The following is a 21,540-nucleotide window of genomic DNA, read 5'->3' as shown; positions in this document are numbered from 1 at the left end:
TGGGAGGAGTTTTGGGGGATGGGTAAAAGTTGAATGGGATTAAGAAGTACAAATAGCCAGTTATAAAATAGTCACAGGGATATAAAGTACAGCACAGGGAATATAGCCAATAGTACTATAGTACCTATGTATGGTGTAAGATGGGTAATAGACTTATGGGGAGGTTCATTTCATAGTTATATAAATATCTAACCACTATGCTATACACCTGAAACTAATGCAATATTGTATGTCAACTTTAACTGAAAAATAAATTTTGAAAAATCTAAAAAAAAGTCTTTGAATGTTTCATAACTTTAGATTGAGAAATTCCACTTCTAGAAATTAATTCACTGCTAGAAGTAATGACACAAAAATATCACCACAAAAATATTTCACAGTATTGTTTCTAATAGGGAAGAATGAGAAACAACTTAAATTTTCAACAATACATGTTGGGTAAAATGCATTATATATTCACCCAATGGCATACTATGTAGCCATCCTATATAATAAAGAGCTAATATGCTAATTAGACGAAACAACAGAACAACCGTCCAGACATCCTTCCGGATGACTGTGCAGATGACCTTCTGGATGAAGCCGGGACTGCGAGGGCTGCGAGGGGCTGTGAGGACCAGCTGAGGATGTGAGGGGCTGCGAGGGGCTGTGAGGGTTGAGCCCCTTGCACAAATTTCGTGTATTGGGGCCTCTAGTTAAGAATAATGTTGTCGTATAAATGACATGGAAAAGTGCTAACAATATATTGTTTTATTGGAAAAAAAGCTTACAAAACAATATGCAATGACCTCATTTTAAAAAATAGAACAGTCTTAGAAAAAACAAATATTGACATTTTAAAGGGTTATCTATGGATGGTGAGATTGCAAGTAATTTTTCCTTTTTTGTGTGCCTTATCTGGATTTTCTAAGGTTTCCACAATGCAAATGAATATTTCCATGATATTAGAACTATATTAAAAATTATCATTTAAAAAACAATTTATTGAGAAAATATTTAGCATAGAACTTGCCTGTTAGTTCAGGAGAGGCAGGAGTTCCCCAGGCCTCCTCCCACCGGGCGCATTACTGGAGGCCTGTGGTCTGCCTCTTGGTCGTGTGGAATCCAGCTTTGGGGAAACTACAAAGTAACCCCAAAAGTTTGGGAGGTAGAAGAAATGGCAATTGGGAGATTTTATAGAGTCTGAGCAAGAAGCTCCTTCAGAGAGGATCTAGTTTCTCCGCCTACGTTTTCCTCTAACAGAAGCTAAGGCCGACTCTCAGGGCTTGTCCAAGGCCACACAGCGGGCTTAACGACAAGGTGAGGCCTTGAATAGGCGGCCTCTCCGCCCGGCTGTATTTCGGTAATGGGCTGGTTTCCACCAGGCCTTCTACTTTACTGTGCACAGAAACAGCGGGGGTCTTGTTGAAATGCAGATTTTGATCCGGCAGGTCAGGCGTAGGCTTAGGAGTCCGCATTTCTAACCAGCGCTTAGGCGATGCAGATGGTGCGGGCTTTGGGATCACAGTACTCATGTGCAGCCATGGGGTACCAATGGGGTAGAGCACAGATTCTGCAGCCAGGCTGCCGGCTTCCCGATCCTAGCTCGGCCGCACATTGATTATTAGTGTGCTGCCGTTCCTTATCCGCGAAATAAGATAACACCTAACTCAGTGAGGATTTAATACGTTACTGCACGTTACGTATTTAGAACAGTGCTCGCTAAGAACTAGTTATTAGTTGTTATATTCCCTAGGGTTGGACCAATGAATGAATAACCTTTGGAGAAAAGCGCTTTCTTGGGCGACGAATGTCAGAGAAGGGAAATGGGAGGGCGCATTGGTGGGGGAGAGGACCACCTCCTGGAAAGCGCTCTCCACGGGGTGGTCGGGAGGGAGCGGGGCGACCGGAAGCCGGGCCGGCCCGCGCCCGAGGACCAGCGCGGCCGCTGCGGGGGAGGGGGGCGCCGCCAGCCCTTTCCGTCTGGGGCGCCGGCGGCTCCGCCCCGGGAGCGTGTGACGCGAGAGCATTCCACGGTTGCTACCTCGTCGCGAGGGGCGGGGCGCCTGTCAGGGTAGCCGCGCGCCGGCAAGGCGGGCCGGCTCCAGCGCGCAGTGCCAGCACCAGCACCAGCACCAGCACCAGCTCCAGCTCTGCGCCCGCGCTCTCCGGCCCGCCGCCTGCGTTCTGGCTCGCGAGCCGCCCTCCCGTCCTTCTCGTGCGCCGCCGAGTATGGAGCTGCTGTGCTGCGAGGGCACCCGGCACGCGCCCCGGGCCGGGCCGGACCCGCGGCTGCTGGGGGACCAGCGCGTGCTGCAGAGCTTGCTCCGCCTGGAGGAGCGCTACGTGCCCCGCGCCTCCTACTTCCAGTGCGTGCAGCGGGAGATCAAGCCGCACATGCGGAAGATGCTGGCCTACTGGATGCTGGAGGTACCGCGCGGACGGGTCTCCCCTCCCCCGCCGTCCCTGCGTCCTCGGCTCCGGACATCCCGGGGCCGCCCTGTTGGGACATCCTGGTCTCAACAACGATCTGCAAGATGCTTCGGTGGCCCGGACCCCCGGGCCCGGCCTTTCACTCGGCACCCTAGCCGGCTGCCTGCGCGGTGTCCCATTCCTTTTTCCTTCCCCAGCCTCGGCTCTGGCACCCTAACTAACCATCTCTTCAGCCGGGAAAGCCGGGCAGGATTCGCCTTCTCCCCTCCGGCTTCGCTAGCGTCTCCTGCTTCTCTCCCCCGCCCCGGCGTCTTAGGAGAGCGCGCCTGGAAAACCCTGGGCGCAGCCGCCCCCGCCGCGGAGCCGGTTCCTGTGTCTGCCGCGGGGCTCTGGCGGGGAGGCGGTGGGGGTGGCGCGCGCGCGGTTCCGGCGGTCAGGGAAATGAAAAGTGCGGGAGGCAGCGGCTGGAGTCTCCTCCCTTCCCTTTGGGTGTGTGCAGTGGGTGATGGTAGCGGGGGTGAGGTCCCAGCTCTCCGCTGCTGTGGGTGACTCTTGGGGCCCCCATGGGGGAGGGGAGTCTCATTAAATAAGGGAGCCCCTGGCGTACCTCCCTAGGGGGGGGCGGGGGGAGGCGACACGGAGGAAGGGGGCCGTCACCTTGGGGTGAGCACATCCTCTGTATTAGCCCTTGTCACTGTAAGCACCTTTTCCCCTTCCATGTTTGCTCCCCGTCCCACTTCCCTTCAGTGCCCCTTTCACCTTCAGTGCTGCTGTGCTTCCCACGTTCCTGCCCTTAAGTGACTGTGTCCTCCCCCCCCCTCCCCCCCAGGTGTGCGAGGAGCAGCGCTGTGAGGAGGAAGTCTTTCCCCTGGCCATGAACTACCTGGATCGTTACCTGTCCTGTGTCCCCACCCCTAAGGCGCAATTTCAGCTCCTGGGTGCGGTCTGCATGCTGCTAGCCTCCAAGCTGCGCGAGACTACGCCCCTGACCATCGAAAAATTGTGCATCTACACCGACCACGCTGTCTCCCCCCGCCAGATGCGGGTGCGTGCATACTTTCCCCCACCCCTAACACATACCGCCTCCTCACCGGGAAAAGGAAAGCTAAGCTCTCAGAGGCTTTCTGCCCCCTGGGGGTCGGCTCAGGGCCGCAGGGGCTATATATTTGGACAAAAGATGGGCAGTGCCGAGTGATGGTTAGAGTAGCCCCAATGGAAGCTTAAACTGCCAGCATGAACGAACTCCCCTTCTCCTGACCTCCAGGGGGTGCCACTCCTCTTGGTCTTTCCCCCAGATAGCAACAAGTCAAACTGCATGTCTACACTCACTAGTACTTTGCCTCCGGGTTTACACAACCATCATGAGTTATTTATTGGCAGCAGCAGGACATGCCTGCACACCCCCACTGGAGTGGGGGAGTGGAATGTGCTTCTTGTGGGGGAGGGGGGCTGCTTTGGGTGAGCCTTTATCCCGGTGTGGACTTTGTGATTGAAAAGCCTCCCAGAGCAGATTAAAGCCCAGCCCTGATTGCTCTCAGGAAGGGCTCGAGGAGTTCCATCCCACCTTCTTTCCTTCCTCTTATATCCCAGAAGAGACAGCTCCTTCCTAATCCTCATTGTGAGGAACCTGAGCAGCTGCCTCAGGCCTGGTGGAATCATCTCATCTCTCCCTTTCCCCCTTAGCCAGAGGCCAGAGCGGAGACAGGGAGCTGAGCTGCAGCTGCTTCCGATGTGATAATGATGCCCCCTCCCCTGGCCCGCCCACTCTGACCATGGTCTTTCATAACCCTGCGGGGAGCTGCTGTCACTCCTGTGGTTTGGGAAGTGGCTCCCTGGGCCTCAGGCTAGGAACTTGGGCTGGGCTCTTCCGAGGCAGGGCAGGAAAGTCACCGGTTCTCTTATCCCAAAGCCTGAGGTCGGGGCTGCCTGGATCTGGAGGAGGGGTATGCAGATCACCTCCCAGGGTGGGGGTTGGATGGGGGGGGGTCTGGGAGAGGGTGGGTGAGCGGGCACCTTCCTCAACCTCGCTCTATACTGCCAAGTCTTCTCCTGACCCTGAGAGAGTCTCTGGGCCCCATCTCCCGGGGAGGAGGGCAGCGTGCAGGCTGCTGTGATTGGCTGGCCAGGAAGCCAGGGTACTGGGGCCCCCGACTGCTGCTTGTCCAGGAACAGGATTCCTCTTCCTGCCAAGTAGCTCTCAGAGATGGAAGTAGGAGGCCGGAGTTGGGAATCTGGGAGGCCCCACAGCGCTTTGTGATGAATCCGGTAGTTTTAGGCAAGTTTGAAGGTGGAGCTGCTTTCCAGGGCCAGTGGGAAAGATGTTTTTGGAGGGGTTTGGGCTGGAAGGTAAAAGGGGACTTCCTTTTTTGTGTGAGAAGTTTGGGATGGTATGTGTGCCTTTGTACCAGGGAAGTTTTTCAGAACAGGCAAAAAATACTCTTCCCCCACGCTCTCCGCCTGAGCTGGGGGTGGAGCGTGCAGATGGCTTCCTAGAAGGCTTCCTAGAAGGTCAGAGTTGGAAGGGACCTCAGTGAACTCGGAGGTCCAAATGCTTGTGAGAAGGCGGAGGGCAGGGTCCTGCCTTGGCAGCCTGAAGCAGATGACGAGAATCTGGGTCTTCTCGCTAGCCCAGGTGGCCCTGAAGGCCAGAGATATGATGGAAGCTGCCAGCCACGGCAGCTAAACCCTCCCTGGGGTATGTTCTGTGCCAAACGAGGACTGAGATTCTCAGGGGCTGTCCGGAGACAGGGTAGGGTGGCCACCTTCCCTCACACAGGACCCCATTCCTCCCCACAGGGCCAGTCCCGCTCCAAATTGCCTTTCAGGTGTTTCCTTGGAGGCTGGGTACTTTCTATTCACTTCTGAGTTAGGAGTTTGGCCACTGGGACAAGCACCAGGGGTAGAATGCTAGCTTCTCTGCCCAACTTCTGGCTCCAGGCCAGGCTGTTTTCTGTGGGGCCCTGTGAGAGGTTTGGGGCTGATTTGGGAGGATGACACCTAGGCCGGGGCCGGGAAGAGGTTGGGTGGGGTTGCTATTTCTCTCTCAGTAAGGAGTTCCTTCCTGAGATAAAACAATGAAGAAATCCTCATATGTGCAACTCAGAAATGGGGCCAGGGTTGCAAACCCCAGACCAGTGGATTGGGGTTTCCATCCGCCTTCTGGGATCTAGCAGGGGTGTGCAGGCTCGGGCAGGTAGAGATCGGGTTTGGTCCCTCGGAGACCATCCAGACCCATCTTGTTTGGCATGGCCTCCACAGATCTTTCCGAGACTCAAATGGCACTAAGCACTGTGGGTTCCAGTTGAAGGGGGTGGGGTGGGTGTTATATCTCAGGACCCAACCCTGATGTCCCACCAAGGGGATGTGGGTTGGGTTGGGCAACGTCCCCTTTGAGGAACCTCAGAGTTAGTTCAGTGACTGTATCAGAGGTGGTGTGGCCTCATGCTCACTCGGGTTTCTACAAGAGGCATAGGCTTGGCTGGGATGCAGAGTTGGGGAGAGGCTAGTGGTGATTTCCCCTTTTATAAGTCCTTGGGATTATGGAGAGTCTGCTTTACCCCAGAGGAGCCTCAAGTTCATGGAGATGGAGGTGGTTTCTGTTGCCGCAGTCTTTTCATTCAATCCCAGCTGGAGAAGTGCTCAGAGCCCTGGGTCAAGTCAGAAAAAGGCCTGTATTATTGGCCCCCCAAAGATAACCAAACAAGATCAAAAGACAATTCATGTACAGCATGTAGTCTGGCACGTAGTAAACGACGAACAAATGCTCAAAGCAAATGTCCCCAGCTCTTCCCTGCCCTGGACTCTCCATTCCACAGTGCCAGTCCCTAAACCCAGAAGCAAAACTGGGGTCTTGACCTTCGAGTTTGGTGGGCTTCCTTCTCCGTTACTCTCTTCCCTTGCCTTCTTTAGTCACTGACCCCGCTTCTTCTCCAACCTCCAGGACTGGGAGGTGCTGGTCCTGGGGAAGCTCAAGTGGGACCTGGCTGCTGTGATTGCCCACGACTTCCTGGCCCTGATCCTGTACCGGCTCTCTCTGCCCAGCGACCGACAGGCCTTGGTCAAAAAGCATGCTCAGACCTTTTTGGCCCTCTGTGCTACAGGTAATACACTCCAGGCATATTTTTGCCAAATCAAGAAAATCAAGACGTGGGAGGGTCAGAGGAGATGCTTGTTACATGCCTTTTAAAATTTTTGAAAATTATGTCCCCTCTGAGCCCCCAGTTTCAATACAGAAAAGATGCAGAGCACAATCTAAGCTGTATGGGATCTTAGAGACCCCGGTACAAATGTAGGTGGGGACTCAGGGCTTAGAGAGAAGTGATTGCCCAAGGTTTCACGGTGATTAAATCAGGAGCAGAACCCAGGTCTCAACCCTGGTTTTGTTTCCACACCAGGGAGAGACTCATTCACTCCCTGGTGCCTGGCCTGGGTCCCTTAGGGACCACCCTGGACCTGGCCTGCACAAGTCTGCTATTCACCCTGACCCTCTAGGAGAGGATCTCTCCTACCTCTCTCTCTTGCCCCCGTCTGACACAACTCACTGTTGGCATTTTCCAGTATGCCCCTGCTCTATTCCTGCTGCCTGGCACTTTCTGAAGGATAGGAAGTCCACCCTGGTTGTTATTCTTGATGTTCTCCTTGCCTCATGGTTCCCTCTCCCTCTTCCCAAGATTACACCTTTGCCATGTACCCACCATCCATGATCGCCACAGGCAGCATTGGGGCTGCAGTGCAAGGCCTGGGTGCCTGGCCCGCATCCGCAGATGAGCTCACGGAGCTGCTGGCAGGGATCACAGGCACTGAAGTGGTGAGTGCTGGGCAGCTGGGCAGCAGCCTGTCAATCCATGAAGCGCTATTCCCTGAGCCTCCAGTAGAGGGAGGTGTCCATCTCCAACCTGGTGCCCACTCCTGGTTTCACGCGCCCTGCCCTTGGGGCTTCTGTGGCGTTTTATCTACTGCCTTGTCTGGGGGAAAGCAAGTGGTCTTGGGTGGGTTTCAGGGCACCATCCCTTGGTGCCCTTTTCTGCCAAATGGTGTGCAGGAGTGGGGGTGGGAGGTTTGGTGTCGGATGCAGGGCTGCGCTCACACCCTGTTGCCACATCCTCTTGCCAGTTTCTGAGAATTGAAGGTTGATTCCTGGGGCTGGGCTGTGGCCTAACCTCCCCAGACTTCCCTGTGTGCTGGGAGGTGTCCGTCCCCTGCAACTGCTGCCAGATGCTATGGGAGGAGGGAAGTGGACCTTCAGCTCCAATGGGACCTTCCTCCACCTCACCCAGCAGTCCCTCCTCACTGTCCCCCCTTGTTCCCAGGACTGCCTGCGGGCCTGTCAGGAGCAGATTGAAGCTGCACTCAGGGAGAGCCTCAGGGAAGCTGCCCAGACGTCCCCCAGCCCAGCACCCAAAGCCCCCAGAGGCTCCAGCAGCCAGGGGCCCAGCCAGACCAGCACTCCCACAGACGTCACAGCCATCCACCTGTAGCCCCGGAGAGGCCCCCTCCAGTGGCCACTGACAGCAGAGGAGGGTCGCTGCCACCCTCCCTCCCTGCGGGAACAAACCACGTCACATCTGCCACAACTGAAGTCTGGGGGGGCTCCTTCCTATTTGCCCTTTGCTAAAGAGAAGGGGGCAGGTCCTACCTATCCCTGCAGTGTGCACTAAGGGGCCCGGCCAGCCACGTTGGGGTGGCTAGTCAGGCCCCTCCTTCTCCCTGCCTCTGACCAGCTCAGCTCCTTCCCTGGTTCTGGCTGGGGGTGGGTCGGCTGGTCAGAGACAGAATTGAAGAAGGTAAAATAGATGTAACCAGCATTCCTTATTGAGGCCCCCTATCTCGGGGGCTCTCACGTTCTCAACTGCCAAAATGCCCTGGTGCCTTACAAAGGTGCTGCCCCTTCTAGAGTTACTGCATTTGGATTGGGGTCTTTCTGAAGAAATTTCTGATATTCTGAGGGGACACAGTCTGGACAGCTCTTCTCAACATACTTTGGAGAGCCCTGCATAATCCGTGCTCACAGCTGCTCCTAGAGGGAGGGGGGCCCAGGCCTCTGTCAGAGGTTCAAGAATCAACCAGTTCCTCCTTGCTTCGCTTTCTGCCCAGTTTCTCCTGTGATTGAGGGGGGTCAGTGCTGAAGGAAGAGGTGGTTTTAATTTATTAATTGTGTTGAGTACAACTGTAAGAGGGTGTGGTGGGGCCCACCGGCCCAAGTGGTGGTGGCCCTGGCGGTTGCTGCATCCCTCCTCTGCTACTGGCTAGAGGATCCTTGTGACCAAGGAGCTGCTACGGCCTGGGAGGGGCCAGGCCCTCCTCTCCCTTTGGCCCTCGGCCCCGTCCTGCATCAGGGGATGGAGCAGGGGTGACCCGGAGGTGACCAAGCCCGCTGTCTGAAGATGCAAGCCCTGTTAACAGGCCTTTCCCTAGGCCACAAGGTCCAGTTGCTGGCCCAGGACCATCATATGCTACCTTAATAAAGATTCTGGAATAAAGTTGGCCTTGGCTTCTTGGATTGGATGGAGGTGTGGGTAAAAGCATGAGGTAAAGGGGGCAGAAATCGGTGGTTCCATCAGTGGTCCATCAAGCCTGTTACGTAAAGGGCCTGAGTAAATATTTTAGGCCTGCGAGCTATCATCTCTGTCCCACAGAGTCAGTGCTACTTTATAATGGAATGTGTGCGTTCCTAAAAATCATTGTACTTTGCAAAACTGCCTAATAAAATCCATAGGACTTATGTATGGGCACAACATGCAAAAACTTAATGAGCGATATGTTTTTTAAAAAAATATTGATTTCAGAGGGAGAGATACAAACATCAATGATGGGAGAATAATCTATGGCTGCCTCCTATATGCCCTCTACTGGGGATCAAGCCCACAACCCTGATCCGACCCACATGGTTCATGGATCTATGCACAATCACACAGCAGGGTTGAGTGACATGTTTTTTATTTCTTCAAAATATATTTTATTGATTCTTTACAGAGAGGAAGGGAGAGGGATAGAGAGCCAGAAACATCGATGAGAGAGAAACATCGCTCAGCTGCCTCCTGCACACCCCCCACTGGGGATGTGCCCGCAACCAAGGTACATGCCCTTGACCGGAATCAAACCTGGGACCTTTCAGTCCGCAGGCCAACGCTCCATCCACTGAGCCAAACCAGCTGGGGCGAGTGACATGTTTTTTAAAAAAGAGGGGCCAGCCCTAACCGGTTTGGCTCAGTGGACAGAGCGGACTGAAGGGTCTCAGGTTCGATTCTGGTCAAGGGCATGTATCCCGGTTGCTGGCACATCCCCAGTAGGGGGCGTGCAAGAGGCGGTTGAATCGATGTTTCTCACTATCCCTCTCCCTCTCTAAAAAAATCAATAAAATATATTTAAAAAAAAAAAAAAAAGAGGGGCCTGGCTGCCTTGGTTCAGTGGTTGAGCGTGGACCTATGAACCAGGAGGTCATGGTTCAATTCCTGGTCAGGGCACATGCCTGGGTTGCAGGTTTGATCCCCAGTCTGGGGCATGCAGGAGGCAGCCAATCAATGATTCTCTCATCATTGATGTTTCTCTCTCTCTCTTCCTCTCTGAAATCAATAAAAATATGTTTTTTTTAAAAAAGGATAGCATAGTTTTTATATACTATATGGTTAAGAAACACAAATATAACATAGTCCTTTATCTTCAAAAACACCTGAAGTTCGCTTGTGGAAGCAGAGGTTGGGAGGATGTGACTCCCAACCCACATGTCAGAGGTGCTTGCACTTGTGTATCTGGCTTGGTTCAGCTTGGTGCAGTTTTCTGATTTTATGTGTTGTTTCTCAAGGACAAAACTGCATATAAATAAATGTGCTATTCGTTTTATGATAAAATTGTTCCCAAATATATTAACTGGGTTGGAACAAAGACACATTTTCAAAGGCAAACAAGGGTTCCAGGATTGTACTCTGCTATTGCAGCATGAAAGCAGCCATGGGAAACATGTAAATAGATGGGAGTGGCTGTGTTCCAATAAAACTATGGACACTGGAATTTGAATTTCACATCATTTTCACCTACCATAAAATACTCTTTAAAAAAATTTTCCCATCCATTAAAAAATGGAAACACCATTCTTAGTTCATGGGCATAAGAAAATGGGCATATGACCCTAGTTTGCCAACCTCCAGTCTAATGCTCTCATTAGCCAGAAAGGGAACTTGTCTGGTGGTGATCCAGCTCTAACTATCCTGGGCACAACCAATATTCTCTGATCTGTCTGGTCTTTGCATTTCCACTTCCCTCTAGGGCAAGCATGTCAAACTCGTGGCTCGTAGGCAGCAGGCCTACTTTATTTGGCCCATGTCAGCCTTTGAGTTTGATATGCTTGCTCTAGGGCAGTGGTCGGCACTCATTAGTCAACAGAGCCAAATATGAACAGTACGATTGAAATTTCTACTTAAACTATATAGGTAGGTACATTGTTAGGTAAGTACATTGTTATTAACTTAATTAGGGTACTCCTAAGGCTTGGCCAAAGAGCCGCATGTGGCTCGAGAGCCGCAGTTTGCCGACCACGGCTCTAGGGGCTCTCTCCTCTAGCTCTTCCACCCACAGCTGAGACAGACCTTCTTTTGAACAACCTCCTGGTTCCTGGCATTCTCCCAAAGCAGCCTGTATTGGGGAAAGGCAGAGACGAGCCCCCTAGGGGCTAACTCTGGGTATAGCCTGGAGGAACGAGCTTGGAGAGTTAGGATAGGGGTGGGGGTCCTCAGTATACTGGGTAAGAATCCACTCCTAGGCAGGAACAGGGAAGAGTAATCCCTACCTTTAGATAAAGAGGGAAAACAGAAAGATCTGCATTGATCACAATAAAACACAGACGCTCAATAAATACCCGCCTTTTCATCCACATCCCAGGGATTGACATAGCCTGGGAGAAAGAACTCGAAGCCCCAGCAGGGCAGTGGGAATCCTGGGGTGTGGATCTCAAACAGGTTCCAGAACTGAGCAGCAACAATGGCCTGACCCTCGGTCCGCCCTGCAGGGTACCGGGGGGTCCCAGATGCCCAGGAGCTCTCACTGCCCAGTTGTAAAGGCTCAGTGTCACCTTAACTGGGATCCTGGTGTCCTCCCACACCCCTCAGACCAGGATGAGTGGCTGTTTCCTCAGTCCATGGTGATGGGAACATCTTCCACATCTCGGGGCACTGCGCTCTGAAGCTCACGTCTGATCTCAGGGGACAGCTGGGGATGGGGCTGCAGCCGGAGCAGTTCCAGGAGGGCCTCTTTCTGCTCCATGGCCAGGTCTGCCTTATAGCGCTGGGCCAAAGTCAGGAGGCACTGGTGCCAGAGCACGGGCAGTTCACGCTTCTCCGTCCGGAACCCCAGGAAGTGGAAGACCAGAGCATCCAGCACCCTGTAGGGCAGTGCGTACTTCTTATCCAGCAGCAGCCGCAGGAAGATGCTGTTGGCACCGCTGTAGTCCATCTCAGCAATTTTCAGCATGGCCGCGCTGGTGGGGAGATGGGTGGAGTCAGTGGTGGGGAAATGTTGGGGGAGAGGGCCTACCTCTCCCTCTGTGCTTTCCCCCTCTTCTCCTCCACTGGCCCTTACACTGTGGTACGCCTACAAGGGCCATCTCAGGCCTTCTCACCTATGCAGTGCAGTCTTTTTTCAAGTAATTTTATTTTTTTAACTTTTTTTTAAACACTTTTATTGATTTCAGAGAGGGAGAGGGATAGAGAGATAGAAACATCAATGATGAGAGTGAATTACTGATCACCTGCCTCCTGCACGCCCCCTGCTGGGGATCAATCCCACAACCCAGGATGTGCCCTTGGCCGGAATTAAACCTGGGATGCTTCAGTGGGCAGGCCAACGCTCTATCCACTGGGCCAAACCAAACCGGCTAGAGCACCTGTGCAGTCTTGATCCTCCTCCCCCCGCACTCCAGTTATCATCTCTAATTGGGATGCTGATTCATCCCAAATCCCTACTCCTGGCTCAGAGTGCTTGTCTCACTCAGTATCCAACTAGAGTATGTTCAAATACCTCAACATCTCCACCCCTGACCTATTTCCCTCCCATGTTCCCTATTCATTCCTTCAACTATTTACTGAGCACCTACCAAGTGCCAGGACTGGGACCCTGTTCTTATGGAATTACAATCTAGTGGAGGAATGATCTACCTAGTGGCTTAAGCCACAAAATCAGGGCTACGGTATTCTCAGCTCCTTCTCCACTCTGTACCCCCACCAACTCCAAGTCCTGGTGATTCCACTGATCAGTCATCTTTTCCCCCGGAGTGGGAACACTACCTGGAGTGCAGCACAGGAATGGAGCATTTGGTGATGATGCTACCCACGATGATGGCTTCCCGGAGGGTACAGGTGCCCGACTCACACAGTGGGATGAGGATCCCTGGGGAGGGTCAGAGGGGCAGTCACTCTGAGCTGAGGGTGAGAGAAAGGATGCAAAGCAGGAAGCACCCCCACCTACCACAGAGCCAGCCATCTCCCAAGTCCTGCTTACTGCTATCACCTGCAGGAGCTCCAGCCCCTCCCTTTCCTAACTGCCTCCTGGGTTCTCACCTTTAAACCAGGCTCCAGGCTTGAAAAGGGCCTTCTTGAGTGCCATGTAGAGGTGGAAATTGAGTCGTTTGTATTCAGCAATATCATCTCGTACTCGGGGGAGCAAGACAAGGTTGTAGAAGCGCTGAGCCATGCGTTCCTTCAGGTTAGATGAGAAAATCCTAGTTTTTTTGGGGGGGGGTAGCAGGGACATCCCAGGTCACTTGACAGCCTGGAGCTGGCCCTTTAAATATCACTGTGGATGGTGCATGCAAAAGATCTGAGGGGCGTGTGAACTATGTGCATGCAACACCCAAATCAGATAGGAGGGAACAGGAGGTCTACAAGATGCATCCAAACAGGTGAACACCGAGAGAGCCAGAGTGCTCCCAAACCAATGGCAACTCAGCTATTCATCTTCCTCTCCCCATCGTGGGCCTTCTCTACCCTACTCTTTGAGGGACCTGAGCACGTGTGGGGAGCCACAGACTTCTGAGGCCTGAGGACACCCCAGGGTGGTAGCCCAGTAGTTATAAGCCTCTTCCCTAAAAACTCATCACAGGCGATTTTCAACAGGGTCTTGGCCCCAAAACATGAAACGGGAAAATGATGATATAAAGAAGCACAAGAGAGAGCTCTGGGGCAAAGTTAAAATGTAATGGCAGCCCTGGCTGGTGAGGCTCCGTTGGTTGGGCGTCATCCCATGCACCAAAGGGCTGCTGGTTCTATTCCCAGTCAGGGCGCATGCCCTGGTTGCGGGCTCGATCGCCAGTGTGGGGGGCGGGGGGCCTGTGGGAGGCAGCCAATGTTTCTCTGTCTCCCTCTCCCTTTCTCTCTCAATAAAAAATATTTTTAAAAAAATGTAATGGCAGCCCTAGCCGGTTTGGCTCAGTGGATGGAGCATCAGCCTGCAGACTGAAGGATCCTGGGTTCCATTCCAGTCAAGGGCACATGGCCGGGTTGCAGGCTCGATCCTCAGTAAGGGGTGTGTGGAGGCAGCTAATCAATGATTCTCTTATCATTGATGTTTCTCTCTCTCTCTCTCTCTCCCTTCCTCTCTGAAACCAATAAAAATAAATACATAAAATAAAAATATAGAGAAAGAAAAAGTAATGGCAAAGACCAGGAAAACCTGTACTTCCCATGCCCCCAGCCCTTTACCTATAGACCTAAGGCCACTCTAACTCCCATCCACTCTACCTTGTGGCTTGGTACATTGCAGCAGCGGTCCAGGCCTCAGGCTCTGTGACATAGAGGATCTGCTCCCAGTTGGAGAGTGCAGGGATGATCTTAAATGCCTTGGGCAGCTTCCCACTGCGGTACTTGGATAACACCTGGGGATGAGGGAGTAGTACCATCGTTGCCAAGAACACACATCCTGCTTGCCGAGTGCCAGGTACTTGTCCGGGGGCTTTTCATATGTTCACTCACTGAATCCTCACAACCACCACATACAGAGATGCTATTATCATCCTCATTTTCCAGATGGGGACACGGAGATCTTACCCACAGTCACCAAGTCACTAAGTGGTGCAGCAGGACTCTGAACCCATACACTCTGACTTAAGACTGTTCTTGGCCACCAGGCCTTCTGTGTATGAGAGGTGGGCACCCAAAGCCTTAGGTGGGAGCCCACAGCCCCTGTGAAGGTATTCCAGCTCTTACCTCCCGGACTCCTCTGTAGACCTCTAGGACCCGGGGGTCCAGTTGGGGCATAGGGAATCCTGTCACCTCGGACATGACTGTCTCAACTTCCGTCTGCTTCTCAGTCAGCTTCTCCATGATGATGTCAGCCAGGGTACGCCTAAGAGTTGGGAGTGGGGTGCAGGGGAGAGGGGAAGGAAGGGGCGGGAGTGCTGTGGTCACAGTCCAGGAAGCTCTAGACTCCACACACAGTTTCTTATGAGCTTCAATAAACCTGTCATCTTGCTGGGATGTGCGACCTCAGTTCCCCTCTGGGCCGGACCCACCATGGAATCACTGCAGAGCACAAACGACCTGAAAGTCATTCAACTTGGGATGAAGCAGACAAACGTGTGGAGGTTAAGAACCCGGACGCTGAAGTCAGTCTGCCTGGGTTTAAATCCTGGCTTTTCCACTATCTGTATAACCCTGGGCCTGCTACTTTGCCTCTCTATGCTTCAGTTTTCTCATCTGTAAAAGGGGTAATAACTGTATCTACCTCATAAAGTTAACGTCAGGATTAAGCGAATTAATACATGTACGTTACTTGGAACTATCAGTACATGGAAAACGTGTAATGTGTTGCCAATTTCAGACACATCCCTTACATGCTGAAGTCTCTCCAATTATAAAATACTGGTCTGACCTCTTAGTTATATACCAAGATTTCAAGTAGCTGGGATAATTTGGGAAAAGACCAGGGCACAATAATATTTTTCCCTCATTAAACAGTGTATCTAACGTAACTTTAGTGTGATGACTCATAATCCTCCTTACATTGGGCTTTGGTATAAGAATGGTATCTCCAGAGGCTAACGTATATTTAAAACTAAGGGTCTTCTCAAGGCCAGGCACTGAGCACAGGATTTCTCAGACGTTGTCTTAGACAGTCCGTGCAACACCTACACTGGGTGTCATTCGCCTTATTCAACATGGGAACTGATACTCAGACAGGTTAACACGCACCCAAGGTCTCAGAGTTCTCAAGTGGGGGGAAGAGTCAAGCCCCGTTGCTCAGGTTCTAAAGTTCAGGTACTTTACAGCACACGGTAACGTGCCTCCAAACTAAACAGCCTCTGATTGCTGAGCTCATGTGGGTCTGGGCCTGCTTTCTGAAGATGCCAGCTGTCATTTCTCAAAACTGCCAGGAGTCACTGTTTCTAGTAGCTTCACTCTTCCATTTACTGCAAGCTGGAAAACCATTCTGCCAGGTCCGTCAGAACGATCGGTGAAAGAGGAGTTATAAGGCACGGAGAGGCTCTCTGGTGGGACAAGCACACGAGTCCAAGCACACACTCTGTGACATCTATTTCAGTTGCCGGGTATCAATCTGAAGGAGGAACTCATCCCTTTGTTCTGTGCTCTCAAATAAACTACCACAGACCTTATCATTCAGCCTCCCTGTGTTTTCACAGTATTATTAGCAATGAGGGATGCATTAACCCAAAGTAGCCCGCAGAACCAAGGACAACGTCATGTTAATGTCACAGGATCAGAATGGACTGGTTGAGGGCGTTCTGCTAGATTCCCCTCTCCTGGGCCAAAATCCACATGCTCAGGGGTTTGACTACAGGAGCTCAAATGCAGACATCATCTGGAGTAGCATTTATTACAGATGGGCATAAATCAGTGGTTCTAAGTGGGGGCGAATCTGCAATGCCTGAGACATCTGGCAATGCCCGAGACCTTTTTGGTTATCACAATTGGTGGGAAGGTCACTCCTGGCATCTAGGGAGTAGAGGTCAGCGATGCTGCTAAACAGTCTACATTGCACAGGTCAGCCTCCACACAAAAAAATTATCCAGCCAATAGTGCTAAGGCTGAAAAACCTTGAATAAAATGAAGCTTAGGGTACAAAAGAGATTTGGCCAAGGAAACTGAGCTTACCCCTAGAGTATGCCAAGACCAAATGCAATGGAATACAGCTCCCTAGAAACATAAAAAGGTCAGGTAGCTGTTTCCCCAGGTAATCTGAGCAGTTCTAGAACAGGTGGACAGAGGGGGAGGAGATATTTTGAGTCTGTATCATTCTCACTCAGAATGGTCGTCTGAGGATGGGCCACTTTTGTTAAGGTGGATCCCTACAACTAGCAACGCTCAGGCCCTTCCCAAGGGTAGGGCATCAAAACTCTGCCAGAGCATTTGCTTCCTTGTGGGAAGTGGCTACCAGGACCCACTACCCCAAATTCTAGGCCATGTCAGCCCTACCTGACAGGAGGGTTTTTATTCATGAACATCTCAATGGCACGCTCATCCTCAGGGTCCACAACCACCTCTGCATGGTGGCCGGCCCCTGTCATTGTGGCAGCCTTCTCCAGGGTGGGCCACTCTTCATCCTCGTCATCTGATCCATCTTGCGGCACTCCTGGACCTAGAAGAGGGGAGATGAAATGGATGAGAAAGGCAAGCGGTGGGTGAGGGATTTAGAGGTCAATTTAACTTTAACCACCATGGGCAGTGTAAGCCTCACGTGTGCTTGTGATAGATGGATGTGTGCAGTGAAACAGTGGTGCACACACTATCTTCCTGTACCAGGGGCTTACAATCCTGCTTGAGAAACAAAATGCACATATGTGAACCAATGACACAGTGATGCCAACATATCATAGTTAACACATTATACTCAGTCATGTAGCAGGAACTGTTCTAAATACTGTACATAATACTCACAACCCCAAGAAGTAGGTCTTATTAGTATACCCAGTTTCAGATGGGAACACTAAAGCACAAGAAAAGTTAAGTAATTTGCCTGTGGCATGTAGTCTGGGCCTAGATTGTGCATTCTTTACCCATATTCTACACACATGGATGGGCTTGATCATATGCCAAATGAGTGGTAGAGACAGTATATACCATAGGCAATTTAGAAGATGATGAGTGCCGACGATGGTTAGAGTCTGGATAGGGAGCATGGGTGCAGCTGGAGTGTGGTCCAATACAATACTGGCAAAAGGGCTTTTACAAGATTGTCTGTTAAGCAGCAGCAAGAAATATGGCTGGATGGGTAAAGTGAACCCAGACTGTGGGAAGCCTCGAGGCCAGGCAGTGTAGTTCAGACTTCAATGGGCCAACCCATTGAAGAACTGATTACTGGAAGGCTACAGCTGATTGGGCATCTGGTAAGGGATGCCATACTCCAATCCAGGATGAAATGCTGCATATGAACAGGTTATTAACAAAGGAAGTGTGTGATAAAAGCTAAATGGTGGTGGTGGTGTGGCGAAGGTGTTTTGTCTCCACATGCTAACAACCCCCAAGCCTATACTTGGAGGTAGATGCCCCTTCACTCCAGACCATAACTCCAGCTGCCACCTGTACAGTTGCTCTTCACAAGAACTTCAAACTTCACCTGTATCAACCAAACTCACTCTCTTTTCCTCCTAGGCCTATACTACTTACTCACTGTGTTCTATATCTAAGTACATAGCACCACCGTCCACCCCATGCTAAGCCGGAACCTGGGAGGCAGGCCCGCCTCATTCCCAACACTCAATGACTAAAGCCTATTCAATTCTGCCTCATAGAATATTTCAAACACTTCACAGCTGTCTAAGCCTAGATCAGCATCATTTCTTGCCTGGATTAATTAAACAGTCCCCTAACTGGTCTCTATATTCTCCAATAGTTTTTCATTGTCTTTATGACAGCTTTAAATCCTGGGCACAGCCTCCAAGTCTTTTGCAGATTTGGTTCCTACCCATCTCACCATCATTCATTAATCTATTCATTCAGCAAACACTGAGTGCCTAGTATATGTGATGCACTGTTCTGGGTGCTGGAACTATACTAATGAACGAGAGAAACAAAATCTTTTGCCCTTATAGGCAAAATCTTTTGCCTATACTCTAGTCAGGGAAGACAGACAATAAATATAACATGATAGGTTAAAAGACGAACGCTATGAAAAAAAGCAATAGGGCAGAACAGAGAGGTTGGGACTGTAAAGATAGGGGTGGGGTGTTGAAATTTTCTCTCTTTTTTCCTTTTAATCCTCACCGGAGGACATGCCCTCCATTGATTTTAGAGAGAGAAGAAACAAGGGGAGAGAGAAACATCAATGCAAGAGAGAAACATTGATCAGTTGCCTCTGGTACCCAGCCCAACCAGATCCAAACCCACAACCGAGGTATGTGCCCTGACTAGGAATTGAACCTGTAACCTTTTGGTATATGGAACAATGCTATGCTCCAACCAACTGAGCCACCAGGCCAGGGTGGGGGTGTTGCAATTTTTAATGAAGGTGTGTGGTATGTGAGAACCTGGGCCCCTTCCCAAGCTCCAACTCCCCACTCTGACCCTGTGGGAATATGATGAAGGCCACCTGTAAACGGACTGTGGGAGCAACCTTGGGAGCCTGGACAGCCAAACAGAAACTGATCTTGGATGTGAGCCCGATTGTAAACTATTAGTGTTTTGATCTTACAGAGCTTGCGCTTGAGCACGTCTCTCCTGCATGCCCTGTTCTCTGTATCCTATACAACCCTGTGCTGGGGAAAAACTTCACCAGTGGGCCGCCACCGTGCACAGTAAGTCCTCATAAACCCATGTCTTTCACAGCCGGTCTTCTGGGTTATTTTCCTCGGATCTCAGCTCTTTGCATAACAGGCCTGAGAAGGTGAAGAATGGAGAGAGTATGCCTACAGGTGTATGAGGACAGAAGGAGCCACCAGGGCAAAGGCCCTAACTTACCATGTTGAAGCCGATATGGGTGGAGTGAAAAGGGAAAAGTAGAAGTCGGAGTGGCAATGGAAGCCGATTATATAGGGCTTTGCAAACCACTGTAATTCTCTAGCTGTTGAGTTGAGAGTGGACTGTAGGGGGTATGGGATATTAATGAGGAGACTACTGTAATAATCCAGGCGAGAGAGATCGTGGTGGCTTGCAGAGGATGGTGTTCGCAGGTGGTGAGAAGTGGTCTGATTCTGGATGTATTTTGAAGGCAGAGTCAACAGGATTTCCCAATAGATCAGATGTGGAATGAGAAAGAGAGGAGTCCAAGGTTTCTGTCTTAAACAAATACAAAGATATCGTGCTATTAACTGAGATGAGGAAGATGTTGGAGGGGCAGGTTTGGCAAGAAGGTCTATTTTGGACATGTTAAATTTGAGATGTCTATTAGACTTCAAATAGGCAACTGAACAATGTAGGTTTCATGGGAGAAATCAAGGCTAGAATATAAAGTTAAGAGCGGTCACCAAATAGATGGCGTTTAAACCATGAAACTGATGGCAACACCAGAGAAGTGTGTGAAGAGAAGAGGTCCAAAGACTGAACCCTGTGGCACTTCAATAAGAAGTTGGGGAATCACTTGGCCAGTGTGGCTCAGTGGTGGAGTGTCGACCTATGAACCAGGAGGTCAGGGTTCGATTCCTGTCAGGGCACATGCCTGGGTTATGGGCTTGATCCCCAGTAGGGGGCCTGCAAGCGGCAGCCAATTAATGATTCTCTCTCATCACTGATGTTTCTATCGCTCTCTCCCTCTCCCTTCATCTCTGAAATCAATAAAAATATATTTTAAAAAAAAAGAGGTTGGGGATCAAAAGGGAGCCAGCAAAGGCTACTGAGAGGTAAGTAGTAACACAGGAATGCGATGTCTTAGAAGCCAAGTAAAGATACTACAGCCAGGAGGCCAATGTTCAATTGTGTCAGGACAAAGGAAAGAGATCTGAGAACTGGATAGGAAGGTCAACACGCCCACCCTAAGAAAGTGTTGATCATCTTTTACTTACCCCCTGTCCCTCTTTGGCCCCTAAACAATATTGTTCTTTCTGCTCAGGGCACTCCTCACTCGTTTTTCAGGTCTCAGCACAAAGGTTATGCAATCTGGGGAGCTCGACCCCCAAGATCAATGCCGTTGTCATCAGAGAATCTATTATACTTTACCATGGAATGTATTATTCTCATTGTCTATTGCCTGCTCTCTCCTGGGCTAGACTCTAACATCCTGAAGCCAGGCGCATGTCTACCTTGTTTACCTCTTTAGCCAAACCTTCTGGACTCCTAGCACAGTACGAAGCACTAGTAGACATCCCATAGGTATTTACAGAACAGATGGATGGATAAACACTAGGAGAACCTAGTGGTGTCAGCAACCACTTCCTGCTTCCTAACTTCAGGGGTACCTGGAAGAGAGGGCCTAAAACTAGTAGTGGGTGTGGAGGGCTCTGACTCTCCTAAACCCGCTCCAGGGCCGAGTCTCCCATTACAGTACCTTTGTAAGGGGAGCACCACGGACCCTTTTTATCCCCAGCTATTCCCCGGCCCGATGCCCGTCCATCCTCTCCTAACCTCCTCCTTCCTCGCACCCATCCCCACCGCTCACCCAGCCGCGTGATGCGCTCCCGCGGCGCCGCGGACCGGCTCCCAGTCCCATGCTCGGCCTCGAGCTCCTCCTGCTGCTGCCGCGCTTGCTGCAAAATCCGTCGGCTCAGCCGGGGCCCCACATACTCTTCTTCCTCCTCTTGGGTCCCGCGACCGCGCCGCTTCTCCCGGGCCCCTGCCCGCACCGCGTCCCCGGCCAGAATCTGCTCGGCAAGGGGAGCGTGTTTTTCCTGGCCCCCGGCCCCGCGGGCCGCCTTGAATTTGGGCATTTTTCTCAAAAAGGTGCCGGGAAAGTTCACACGTGGAGACGCAGAAGCAGTCACGAGTGCGTCTGCGCTGTGTGCGCCCCGTTCCCCAGAGGCCACACCGATGCACAGCGCCCCCTACCGCTCGGAGGCCAGGAGCGCCATCCGCGCCGCCCCACCTGCTGAGAACTCGCGGGTCCTGGAGCCAGACTCCCCAATAAACTCTGTGCCTTTAACGTTGTCTCCTCCAACCTTTGAGGATCTATTCTAGGCCCAGGGTGATGGAAGCCTGGGGGCAGCAGCCGGGCAGGGATACCAACGAAGATGTCAACGAGGGGGTGCCTAGACACGCC

At 51.5% G+C, this 21,540-nt stretch overlaps 2 protein-coding genes across 6 annotated transcripts in view; one reads left to right on the top strand and one right to left on the bottom strand.

The window, feature by feature from the left end:
• The window catches only part of CCND3 (cyclin D3), an 86,090-nt gene extending 77,199 nt beyond the window's left edge, over positions 1–8,891 (top strand). For 2 of the 5 annotated variants that reach the window (XM_006105245.3, XM_023746307.1), the window contains 4 exons: positions 3,242–3,457; positions 6,353–6,512; positions 7,083–7,219; positions 7,722–8,891. In XM_006105245.3, the coding sequence (XP_006105307.1) occupies positions 3,287–3,457; positions 6,353–6,512; positions 7,083–7,219; positions 7,722–7,889 (636 nt within the window). In that variant the 5' untranslated portion in view covers positions 3,242–3,286 and the 3' untranslated portion in view covers positions 7,890–8,891. The other 3 variants (XM_006105243.2, XM_014447425.2, XM_023746308.1) reach the window with 3 other exon arrangements.
• A 2,360-nt stretch (positions 8,892–11,251) lies between these two features.
• BYSL (bystin like) lies at positions 11,252–21,505 on the bottom strand. The gene is made up of 7 exons (XM_006105240.3): positions 20,944–21,505; positions 16,830–16,992; positions 14,604–14,742; positions 14,139–14,272; positions 12,960–13,120; positions 12,687–12,789; positions 11,252–11,881 (listed from the first exon to the last, which is right to left on the bottom strand). Exons 1-7 carry the CDS (start codon positions 21,209–21,211, stop codon positions 11,536–11,538), a joined length of 1,314 nt encoding a protein of 437 aa, XP_006105302.1. The 5' UTR covers positions 21,212–21,505; the 3' UTR covers positions 11,252–11,535.
• Between the last annotated feature and the right edge of the window lie 35 nt (positions 21,506–21,540).

This window comes from Myotis lucifugus, unplaced genomic scaffold, assembly GCF_000147115.1.
Source record: "Myotis lucifugus unplaced genomic scaffold, Myoluc2.0 scaffold_653, whole genome shotgun sequence".
NCBI classification, from domain to species: Eukaryota; Metazoa; Chordata; class Mammalia; order Chiroptera; family Vespertilionidae; genus Myotis; species Myotis lucifugus.
Note: the sequence above shows the minus strand (reverse complement) of the source record. Positions and strands in the feature narration are given on the sequence as shown.

Excerpts from the sequence above, each read along its gene's own strand:
- BYSL (XM_006105240.3), bottom strand. The coding sequence starts at position 21,211 with ATGCCCAAATTCAAGGCGGCCCGCGGGGCCGGGGGCCAGGAAAAACAC. Across the intron at positions 16,993-20,943 it reads GGAGCGCATCACGCGGCTGG|GTCCAGGAGTGCCGCAAGAT; the intron begins GTGAGCGGTGGG and ends CCCCTCTTCTAG. Across the intron at positions 13,121-14,138 it reads GCAATGTACCAAGCCACAAG|GATTTTCTCATCTAACCTGA; the intron begins GTAGAGTGGATG and ends CAAAAAAACTAG.